Genomic DNA, 12,667 nt, shown 5'->3' with positions numbered 1-12,667 from the left:
CCCTGCGATCATGCGTAACTAATTCGGAGGGGATTTATCCCCCAAAAATCATGTTTTTGCGACAAACGGTTACATTTCTCGCATTTGCGAGAAATGTAACATAATGTGCATAATGTGCTTCATTACGTCATATTGTCTCTTTATTGTTAATGACGTTTAATGTTTGTGTTTGCACTGTTTGTTTTACATCACCATTACATCACCTAATCAAAGCAACATGAGTTAGACTGTAATATATTAGCGCCCCTCACTTCACACGGGTGTGATTTGTATATATATATATATATATATATATATATATAGACCAGGGGAAACTTCCTTAGTAGGGACTGCACACTCCAGACACGCTCAGGACAAGATTATTTTTGCTTCGTTATTGCTTTATTCACACGACGTGGTTCGCCGTGTAGACTTCGTCAGGTGCTTTGCATACACAGGTGTGATTTTCACCGTCACCCCCATATGTGGCTATACAAAAGTAGTACATATAAATGTATCAAAGTGGGCAGGTAAAGAATGCAAAGAATTAAATAAAATGTGACAGACAAAAATAAAATACCATATTAACAAGAAACCCATTGTGTAGTGTAAACACAAGATGTGCGTACACACAAAAATGTATTTACATATTCATATTCAACATGACACTTCAGTGAATTAATCTTTGTTCAATACTCGCTTTATAAAGGAGGAGTTTAAATCTAGGCTTTCATTAAGGCCATGTTGCTCCATTGAATTGAATGTGACAATCCAGAAACTTTCACGCTGCAGCAGGAGCTTTTTAAAGTCTCACCTCTAGGTGGCAACGTGACCTTTTAGATCCCCATGAATGTGAGGATGGCTGCAGAGCCATGGCCCCTCTCTTTATTGAGAGAGTGTTACACTTGATGAAATGTTTAATTTTATATTCCTGTCCTGTGTGTGGATGATAGAATACTTTAGTATGCTTACTATGCTATCATCCACAACATGGATTATGCCATAGCTTGGCATTATATGGCTCTGCAGCCACCCTCAAATTCATGGGGATCTAAAAAGTCACGTTGCCACCTAGAGGTGGTGGCTTTAAAAAGTCAAATTTTCACATTAAATTCAGTGGAGCCACATAGCCTTATAGTTTTAGGGCTCCATTTTCGTTTGATCATTCTAAATACACAATTTTGGGATTTAGCAGTGGAAAGAAAAGCACAACCTTCGCTAACTTTATAGAACAAAGCAGAGATCCGGGCACACTTAAAAGGAGGAAAACTTTATTGAACCGACATGTTTCGACCTCCATGTATACATCGGAGGACACAGACAATAGTGATAGTAGCAAAGGTTAATATAGAGCCCAAATTAACCTATAAAAAGCACATGAAGTCTATGTCCTCATTCAGGCCAGGCGGGGTAATTGCATCCAGGGTGTGAATCCAGAATGTTTCTCTCTGGTTCAGTCTCCTGATGCGATCATGCCCCCTGGTGAGGGGTTATTCAATTCCTGTTATTCTCAACAAAGTATCATTATTGTCATGACACTGACAAAAATGTCTGGCTATAGGGTAATTAACATTATTAATTTGAATGGCATATTTATGCTCAGCCAGGCGGTCTCTTAGGCGGCGCTTGGTTCTGCCTATATAAAAGACATCAGGGCAGGGACATGTAAGACGATAGACCACATGTGTGGTACTACAATTAATGAAATCATTGATTTTGTCTTTTTGTCAGGAGGAAGTACTGTGAACCAATTTGTCCCTTATTGTGGGAGCTCTCCTAAATGAAAAGATGGGAGGTTCAGGAAACGCACTGCGGAGGGATGGGTCACTTTCTATAATAGACCAGTTGGATCTGATGATATTCTGTATACGTGAGGCAGCAGTGCTGTATTGGGAGACAAAAAAGGGGCGGGGTTGACTATGGTTAGTACGCTTCCTTTTTACCAGAAGCTCAGGACGGTTTATTTCGAGTGCCTTATTGCATGCACACGGAATAATAGTGGGTTTATAGCCCCTCTCCCTAAAGCGGTTGCCCATATCTGCTGCCTTAGTATCATAGTCGCTGTCACAAATACGGCGTAATATTTGAAATTGGCCAAAAGGGACATCAGTGTGGCGGGTGAAAAGAACAGTGTGTTCCTTGAAATCTCCTTCCTATAAATCGTTGTGTGAAGGTTTCCCAAGTCATCTTTGTAAATGGTCAAATCAAGGAAATTAATGGTCTGATATTTTCATTCAAAGTATGGAATTGTAGGAGTTGTGTCTCAGACCCATTAAACACAAGCAGCAAATCATCAATGTAACGACCGTACCAAGTAATATATTGAAACCAAGGATTAATAGGATTTAACACAAACATCTCCTCCCAATTTTACCTAACTTTACCTACTTGCGAAGGCCGAAGGACACATAAATTCCAGCTTTGCATACAATACAATCTGTTTCTCATTGGTCACGACAAAGATAACTTTTTTTTTAGGGGTACCAAACACATTCTATTCACCACAGGCAGTGTGGTGGTCAGAGTCTCTCTGTGGGGTTTTAGGAGGGCACAGATTGTTATAGGGAACAGATTGGTCTGATTGGAGCTTAAGCCAATGTTTATTGTGACTGGGTGAAAGGGAAAGTTCTTGGAGGTCTGCCCAGTCTGGATTACTTCTTACAGGTGGTAAACTCTAGTCGTGTGTGTGTGTGTGTGTGTGTGTGTGTGTGTGTGTGTGTGTGTGTGTGTGTGTGTGTGTGTGTGTGTGTGTGTGTGTGTGTGTGTGTGTGTGTGTGTGTGTGTGTGTGTGTGTGTGTGTGTGTGTGTGTGTGTGTGTGTGTGTGTGTGTGTGTGTGTGTGTGTGTGTGTGTGTGTGTGTGTGTGTGTGTGTGTGTGTGTGTGATGTAACTATGGTCAGTTACATCATGGCCAGCGATCCACAGGAGGGAAAAAGCGGAGATACTATATAAGGACCAGCTCAAAACATCAGTGAAGAGCTGTGGAATACAGCACACCCAGCTGGAAAGCTCTGTCTCAGAACGCACCTTATGGAGGCAGCTCTGCCATCCTGGACTGCAGCGTTTTGAAGAAGAGAGGAGTACGGCAAGGGAAGAAGAAGTCATCATCGGATACGATGGACTACCATAAGCAAGTAAGTGTGTGTGTGTGTGTGTGTGTGTGTGTGTGTGTGTGTGTGTGTGTGCGTGCATGCGTGCATGCATGTGCGTGCGCCAAATTAGCCCGTCGGGCCGTGGCCCAGGGGTCCTTGGCTCTCAGGGGCCCTTCGGGGCTAAATATATGTGAAAAAGAAGATAAAAAATGTAATAAGAATTCTGAAATTTACCGGCCCAGGGACCCTCGTGGGGGTTAATCTGTGCGTGCGTGCGTCTGTCCATATTCTGGTGGGAACATTTATCTGGTTAAGAGGTTTGGTGATGTGTAGAGGAGTGTTAGGCAAGAGGAACTGGCCCGCCAGAGATGATATCTGGCCTGGCAAATCATTTAGTAAATAGTTTACAATATGTGACAGTCTTACATATAGGCTACTATAGTATACTCAAAGACGGGTCTGGGGACCCCCAGGGTTCCTTGGAGGGCTTTGGGGCCATAATGTCCAAATAGAGAATCTACCCCCACCTGAACAATTCCTTTATCTATGTTCAGAGTGGATTGATTGATTGATTGATTGGTTGGTTGATTGATTGATTGATTTGTTTATTAGTCAAAAATGTAAACAGCACGATGTACAATCAGAAATTCAGACAAAAAGGATAACACAAAAATGTCTCTGGGACTTATATCCATAATAACAGGGAGGTGTTTCATACAGTTTCTCTCCATATCTAAGAGACCTTGAGATCCTATGAAAGAGCTTCTTTATCTCAGTCTGTCTCCAGATGTTCTGCTTGAACCATGTCACGTATATGTGGCTCACAAAAAACAAAACAATGACACTATTCTGTGTATTAACAACTCATATATGCACGTTTTCACTGACGCAATATTAATCCGCAAGATAAGGCACATGTATTTATATTGAATATGACTCGAGTATACATATGCATGCTATAACACAATGTAGACTTGTTGTCACCTGCAAAGATGATGCTAGTGTCAGCTGTACGTATATAGACTGCAGCCTTTGTTTCGCGTGACATTTTTATTTTATTGCCACTGCAGGGTTCAGGTTGTGACATAGCCCTATAGTGACAAAACTACTTTGACCGGCACTCAGTCAGAACTGTGGCTTACAAGATAGGCCAAAGTACAATATAGCTATTGCTCCTGTCTTCACGGATCAAGCTGAGCCAGACGCCCTCGACCTTTCTTATCTGTGGGCTGTGAGCGGAGATAACGGAAACGGGGTGGGCGAGAAGAAGACAGCAATGTGGTTTGTTTTTCTGTGAGAGCTCTCGGGATGAAGGGGAAGACTTCTTCCACCACCAGCCTCCGGGTGAGGCTACCCGCGTTCGTCCTGGTCACAGAGGTGCTCTTCCTCGCCCTCTACTATGCCTTTGTCACGTACGACGAGCATACGGACGCCAAGCTTCAGAGCAACGAGACCGACCCCATGGCCAACGCCGTGTACAGAGACTACCCCTTCTTCGTTGACATACAGGTAGGTAGTGGATGGGTTGTTGGGACGATGTGGAAATTGCCAGATTTATGAGAGTTGAGGCCTCTCCTGGGCAACAGTAATTTTTGAGGCTCTTAATTGGCTTTTTGTTTTGGCAGAAATGTTTTTGGGGGAGCAGCAAAAACACCCTAAAACTAAATATACAATGACTAAACACAAATCTCACTTGAATTGGATTGTAATACTTTACCATTGCATATCATTAAAAAAGGAGAAAAGGGGGGGGGGCTCTGGGCTGCAGCCCACCCTAGCCCAGTGGTAAATCTGGCTCTGATTTCACGTCACATTTATTGTGGCAAACATAATTGCAATATGATAATCAAAATATGCTTAAAACTTAAAATGCCACTTTTTTTAACCCCAGCATTCCTATTCGTTGTAAGCTTATCAATTGTGACCAGATTTGACTGATCACCCCATAGCGATGATTTGATTGGTTGAGCAAAAGTGAGGGCAGAAAAGTGAAGACGCCAAATGTGATTGGCCGGATCATTCCGATCATTCATTTGTGATGATTTGTTTGGCTGAGCACGGAATGTGTTAGGGCTGTCACGATTCGCCTAGTCCACGATTCAATTCAATTTTCGATTTGCAGCTCACGATTCGATTCGATGTTCGATTCGCTATCACGATTCGCCTAGTCCACGATTCAATTCAATTTTCGATTTGAAGCTCACGATTTGCTTCGATTAAATTTTTTCAATCTATTTTTTAAAAAACTCCTTTTTCAGCATTGAGGGCTATATTCATTATAATTTAGGCCAATATCTTGGTTTGTAAAGAAAAACACTTGTTTCCCAATAAGTCATATTTATTTTCTATAAATAACAAATCAGAATGAGAATAATAAAAGGTTTAACAACTTTGGGTTTTATGCCCTAACATTTTTTTAATGTTTCTTTAAGATGAGATGACTTGTAACATTCTTGTTAAGCTCTAAGTAAGTAAAAGAAAGGGAAAAAAAGACAAATAGTATATAGACCCATCTGTTGTTAGTGCAATTTGATCTGCATGGCTCAGCCCTTCAGTGATTTGTGCCCTCACTTTATCATACATGCCAGGCAACACACGCGTGGTCATATGCGACCTGCATGGCATTTTGTAACGTGGTTCTGCTGTTCTGCAACTCTCATTAAATATTGAAAGCCAGCGTTTTCCACCATTGAAAGTGGTCGCATGTCTGCAGCTATGCAGACCGCAACTCCGTGCGTTAATTGTTTTGCACGGGGCGAATTAGCTGAGAGATTTTCTCTATACGAATCTAGAATATAGTCGATTTCTTTGTGATGTCTGCTAAGATGCTGGCCCATATTTGACGTGTTGCCTTATTTCCGTGTATCATCGTCGTCGCTGTCTAACAGCACTGGCCATGTGAAACGCAACAGCGGTCTCGTTCTCTCACGTCATCTCCTCTCTCTCTTTCTCTGTGTGTGTGTGTGTGTGTGTGTGTGTGTGTGAGACTGACTGTGTGTGTGGCACGGCTCCGATACAGCTGGCTTTCGTCTCTTTTTTTCTACATGCATTCGCATGGGCGGAATGGCCCGGCCGCTCGCGGAAGTAAAAACATAAAACATCGCGAGACGGTGCGTCATTTCGATACACTGAATCGAACGTCAATTTCGATTCAATTTCGATTCGTATCGAGAATCGTGACAGCCTTAATAATGATGTATGATGATAAGAGCTCACTTTTTTTTAAACCACGATAAACGATAAAACATCGATCATGGACCCATTGCACCTCTGACACACAGGTCATGATATTCCTCGGCTTCGGGTGCCTGCTGGCCTTCTTCCGTCTGTACGGCTTCGGGGGGATCGTGTTCAACTTCCTGACGGCCACCTTCGCCACCCAGTGGGCCGTCCTGGTGCAAGGCTACTTCCAGTTCAGAGGCGAGGAGGACGGCAAGATCCACCTGGGCGTGGTCAACCTCATCAACGCCGAGTTTGCGTGCGCCGTGGTGCTGATCTCCTTTGGCGCCGTGCTGGGGAAGACCAGTCCCGTTCAGCTGCTGGTCATGGCTCTCCTGGAGGTGCCCGTGTTCGCGTTCACAGGTTACCCCTGTAGATAACATAAGAGAGACCCTACGGTTGTGCCGTTTGTGATACAAGCTTGTAAACATCTGGAAACCCCTTAGGCCTACTTGGATTGCAAAATAGGATAGGAGAGACCTGTGCCGTTTGTATAATTAGCTATAAGAGAGACCCTATACGAGTGTGCTGTTTGTATGTGGAACAAGCTTCAAATGTCTTTCTTGTTTTCCTAAACCCCCCTCCCCCCCTTTTTCCTCTTCTTCCCTTTCTTTGTTTTCTTGGAATAAAATACCACGAGGGGAACTATGCACTTTGCACAAAACCACTTTTTTACTTGTGATAATAACGATGATTCTTCACAGAATGGGCCGTGCTGAAGTACCTGAAGATCAACGACGCTGGAGGCTCCATCCTGATCCACCTGTTCGCCTGCTACTTCGGCCTGGGCGTGACGTTCGTGCTGTACAGGTAGGGGTGGGCGATAGCATGATAAATATCGTTGAGACGATACAATGTCTGCACAATATGCCTTTTCAGAGATATCGTACATATTGTGATACAGTGAATGCACATTCTATGATTTGCAGTTCTATACCTTAATTTATACTTCTGTAGAGCGCCAGTTTTGTTCGCCAAAAATAATTTTGGTCTAAAATGGTCTCTTACTCTTTGTCTTTCAGTAATTTTCTATCCGCTATTTGCTTCAGAATGCACAGAATGCACATTTGCGAAGAATACGCATTGAGTCATCTCTGACGATCTATTATCGTCAGAGATGACTCAATGCGTATTCTTCGCAAATCTCTGATTAATTAACCAGGGTTATTGCATAACCTCCAGTTTTTGTTACCTTGTAGGTGGTTGTACTGTTGTACTGAAAAGTATTGTGATAATATCGTGTATCGTGATACTGCTTGACAAAATACCACCCCTATGTACAGGCCCGGTCTGAATGAGGGCCACGCCAAGGAGTGCACGAGCTACCGCTCGGACATCCTGTCCGTGGTGGGCACCCTGTTCCTGTGGGTGTTCTGGCCCTCCTTCAACTCGGCGCTGGCGCTGAAGGGGGACGACCAGCACCGCGCCATCCTGCACACCTTCATCGCGCTCAGCGCCTCCACGCTCACCGCCTTCGCCCTCTCCGCCGCGCTGAACCGCGACGGCAGGCTCAGCATGGCGGACGTGCAGAACGTGACGCTGGCCGGCGGGGTGACGGTGGGCGCCTCCGTGGACATGATGATATCCCCAGCGGGCGCGTACGCCCTGGGCATGCTGGGCTGCACCGCCTGCATGCTGGGATACAGGTACTGCAGTTAATTGATTCATCGTTAAGAAATTCTTCAATTAAATGTAACAGTTAACAATTAATCTAAAGTTTCTGCGGTTCTATCATTGGGCGGTTTTCTGTGAATCTAATGCTGTCTGCATGATGCACGTGGCCGAGGAACGCACATTAGTCCGGGAGCCGTGGGGCTGAATGTGGTTTCGTCAGATAAAGTTTCTTTCTCAACTGATTCTTGTAGCTTGGGGTCACCACTCACAAATTCAAGAGGGTGCCCAGTGATATCCCTTGGACAGATTTAGTAACCTCTAGCCTTGATACCCAGGCTTTCATTTCGTCTGTGCGAAAAATGAAAGCCTGGAGGAACGCATTGGCTGCCTTGGTCTAGAAGTGGGAGTCAACACTTCCGGGTGGGTGTCGCTCCAAATTATGTGACGTAGCGCTTCACTAGGTGGGAGAGGAGTGGCCAGGGCTGACGGACAGATCGGTGAGATCCAATCAGGGCGTGCGCAAATCTCAGCTGCGACCCACCCCTATAGACCAGAAACTTAACACGTTAGCTCAGGCTAAGTAACCTCTTAATGCCTTAAATACTAACAAATCCCTGAAAATAAAGTTTTATGGTATTTCATGCGAATTACTTCATGGTCTAAATTCATAAAATGTGCTTTCTACATGTGTTTATGAATGTGGATAGGCACAAAGTATTAGATTTATGATGAATGCATTATTAATTAATGCAAACCCCCACATCCCATAAAATATATCGTTTGAGATCTAAAGTCATCAATCATCAGTCATCTTTCTAGAGTGTTTATCCATGAATGTGGACATGTACAATTTATTTGATTTCAGAATAGGGCATTTTTAGATACCACCACACCTCCTTTCCTATGAATTAACTCACGTATTACTTTATTACAGTTATTACTTATACTTAATTAACACACTTTATAATTTTACAAATGTCATTTGGGGCAAGTCTTTAGGTAGATTGGTAGGGCTCAGTGGTCTGATAGATCTGTCTTTTTCCATCCAAACTACTCTCGGTCTCATGCGGGTGGAAGATGCCCATCAACATTTACCTGTTGTCTGTACCACAGACGAAAAACAGTCTAAGTCCAAATTTCATTCTAACCCCTCCACGAAAAGGCCTCATTGTCCTGACCCCGTATCTATCATTTATACATTATGGATAAATAGTGTGGACTTGGACTGTTTTTCATCTGTGGCATTTATTAATCTGTTGGTGGTAGTGCAGCTGGTTTGAAGTACATGCATGCTATTCTTTTCTCCCAGACTAGTAGGCTGGGAGGTCCAGGTGGCACTTGCCTGGAATGCCTAGCACAAGATGAGGAGACTGTGGAAATCAGACCTCAAAAGGTGGCTGTTTGTAGCTACAGTGAGTGGAGTCAGTGTTGCCATAATGGGGACAATACATTGACCCTCATAGTACAGCTGGAAAGGGACCTGGATGGAGTCTGTTTCCAATGAAATAAGAACACAGCCTTCTGGGCTAGAAACATTGTTGATTGGAAGAGATATAATGATAGGACATGGACTTTTTATCTGACTGACCTGATATTGTAATCACAGTAGATAGGTAGACATCACTGTCTGACAGGTATGTGGTTGACATCAGCTGGATGGTCCAAAGGTCTGATCCATCAATGGCAGTGACAGCTGCATCAGCAGCATTCCTCCCGACCTCAGGTGACATCTTCTGAATTACTTGCACTCAGATCAATCACTTATTTCAATGTATTTAAAGAATAGATTTTCACTCATCTTTTAGCACTGTGCTCATGCTTCTAATCTTTTTATTTTTTTTGTTTTAATCTATTTATGGGTTGAATCAGTGGGGTGAGAGCGGCTATCTTTGGGAGAGCTTTTGTTCTGTTTGTCTGTATGGATGTACTGTTGTATTGTTTGTGTACTGTATGTATTGTATGTACTGTTCATCAGTGTTGAGGACCCCCTCTAAAATGAGATGATGCATCCCAAGGGCCTTATCCTTTCAATAAAGGTATATAAATTAGCATTCCATCCTCTGTGAACATGGCAGTTAAGACTGGTGCTCATAGGCAAGGGCGTCCTTCACATGAACATCACAGTCACTAGACTGGAGTACTGTTGAATAGATAGAATTTAGGTCATACACTTTGGAGTTTATCATTTGAATTGATTTGGCTGTTGTTTCCACCATCTTCACTTTAGATGGGATGGTCTTGTAAAATACCTTTAACCATGGTCTTTAGATGGGATGGTCTTGTAAAATACCTTTAATCATGGTTTTTAGATGGGATGGTCTTGTAAAATACCTTTAACCAGGTCTTTAGATGGGATGGTCTTGTAAAATACCTTTAACCAGGTCTTTAGATGGGATGGTCTTGTAAAATACCTTTAACCATGGTCTTTAGATGGGATGGTCTTGTAAAATACCTTTAACCATGGTCTTTAGATGGGATGGTCTTGTAAAATACCTTTAATCATGGTCTTTTCGAAATCTTGCAAGATTGTGTCTACATTGACAACTGGTGTGACGACCACATGTATAAATACATCTTGGAGAAAGTAATGAAATCTCATGATGATATTTTTGGGGAAATGTTTGTGGATGTTTGGTGCAGATTATTGCGCATACAATCTCATTCTCAAAAGATATATTTTATGGCATGTTGGGGTTTTCAGGGATGAAGGGGTTAATAATATGCATTAATAAATCATGCCTCACACATTTTATACATTGTGCATCTCCACAAACACTGTAGAAATCAAAGTTGATGCATTTAGACCAAGTATTTTGAGTGAAATACCATAAAACTCTATTTTGGGTGGATTCGGGCATTAAGGGGCAAATAACTAAAAAATACCCAAGAGATATCACTGGGCACCCTCTGCTACAAGAATCAGTTGACAAAAAAACTTTATCTGACGAAACCACGTTCAGCCAAAAATCACCCATTGGTTCCCGGACTACATGTGGGCCGGTTAAATGCGCGTTCATGTGTTTGGGCCCAACACTATTGGAATCCATCCCAGAATGCACTCTGTTCCTACCCGGAAGGAGGAGTGAAATCGCCTCATGCGCTTTTGAGCAACTTGATGCAAGTGGATGGAAGGAGAACTCGGTTGCCATCTCTATTCATATATACTCTAAGTCTAAGGTCCCACCCCACCTTGGTAGCAGGAGAAACATCTCTGCTTTTACCTGTGATGTGACAGACAAGACACATTTCATTACATTATATTCCTCATACAAAGATGCCATTGCGTGGCCCTGTATCGCAAATGGTCAAATAAAAATTACCGTAGATTAAGGAATATAATATGCCTTTATATATTCTTTCTGTATATCAGCAAAATGTGGATTAGACATTGAGGGAAATTAAGATTCTCAGATATATATATTTTTTTTTAAATGCCGCTTTTCAACTATCGACCGATAAGGTTATCAATGAATTAATTAATCGATAATTCCCATCCTTAACACAGGTACCTGAGCCCGTTCTTGGCCCGGCGCGCCAGGATCCAGGACCAGTGCGGCATACACAACCTGCACGGCCTCACGGGACTAATATCGTGCGCCGCGGGGATCTGCGCCATCCTGACGGCCTCGGAGGAGGTTTACGGCCCCAGCATGTACGAGATCTTCAGTCACAGAGCGCCCGTGGCGGGTGACCCCAAGCTGCTGGAACTGCAGAAGCTGATCCCCGGTCTGCGGGCGGGCTTGGGGAGGACCGCCCGGGAGCAGGCTCTCTACCAGCTGGCGGCCGTGGCTTCGACCATAGCCGCGTCGGCGCTGGGAGGCGTCCTGACGGGCCTGGTGCTCAAGCTGCCCTACCTGGCGTCGCCGCCCGACGAGCTGTGCTTCGACGACGAGCTGTTTTTCGACGTCCCGCCCGACTACGATTCGCCGGTTAATTTCAAAAGCACAGTCGCGACGGAGGATTCTGCTATAACAAAACTGATGTGATGTGCATCGTCACTGCTGCTGCCTTATGCCGCTGAGTGATACTGTATGTATATATGTTAACATGAATGATGTATTTTACCTTCGATTTGATCATAATGCTTTAGTTAACTAGGATAAGATAATACCTTAATTGAGCCCCAAGTCAGGTACTTAACAATGATCTCATCAACTTTTTTGAGTAGCTTATACATTTTATTGATAACATTGTGATCACACTGTATTATGTACAAGAGACTATAGTCTCAATACTCTGATCTACACATTTACACTGACCAAGAGTCAGAAGTAGTCATCTACTGCAGCTTTATATTATAAAGGTGCGTTCAGACATGTATATTTGCCTCAGTTCGCCCCGTTAGTGTTGCGCCAGGTCGCACGGCTCCCGTTCGCGTAACTAACGTTTTTGCATTGACTTTGTATGTAATAATAATCGCACCGCTCTAACCATCCAAGTCTGAACGCAGCTTTAGAGTCACTGTCGGTACAAGTGTAGCCTCGGCCGGGAGGCAAACACGGGACCTCGTATCAACAAGGTGCGTACATTACTAGTCGACTAAAGAGTCAGGCCCGATGGGCAAGCAGCAAAATACATTTTTGGATCAGGACGCCAATTATATCCAATCAGGAAAGAGAACTCACACAGTATAGGCCTACACAGGATAAACAAGTGAAATTGGAAGTGACGACACAAAGAAATGGACCACCAATGAAGCTGATAAATGGGCATACTCTTTTCTGAGTGCCTGAAAATTGGCAACCCACCTGAAACTGTATTTTT

The 12,667-nt window shown here is 43.4% G+C and overlaps 1 protein-coding gene across 1 annotated transcript; it reads left to right on the top strand.

Annotated features, from left to right (window-relative positions):
* Window positions 1-4,378: 4,378 nt before the first annotated feature.
* On the top strand, window positions 4,379-11,889 carry LOC308314975 (ammonium transporter Rh type B-like; the record flags this gene model as incomplete). Its single annotated transcript, XM_080762799.1, has 5 exons — window positions 4,379-4,579; window positions 6,352-6,652; window positions 6,994-7,099; window positions 7,573-7,935; window positions 11,409-11,889. The coding sequence occupies 5 exons, from the start codon at window positions 4,379-4,381 to the stop codon at window positions 11,887-11,889; spliced, it is 1,452 nt and encodes a 483-aa protein (XP_080618925.1).
* Window positions 11,890-12,667: the final 778 nt, after the last annotated feature.

This window comes from Protomyctophum bolini (assembly GCF_963924005.1).
Source record: "Protomyctophum bolini genome assembly, chromosome: 5".
NCBI classification, from domain to species: domain Eukaryota; kingdom Metazoa; phylum Chordata; class Actinopteri; order Myctophiformes; family Myctophidae; genus Protomyctophum; species Protomyctophum bolini.
This window is presented reverse-complemented; position numbering and strand designations above follow the sequence as displayed.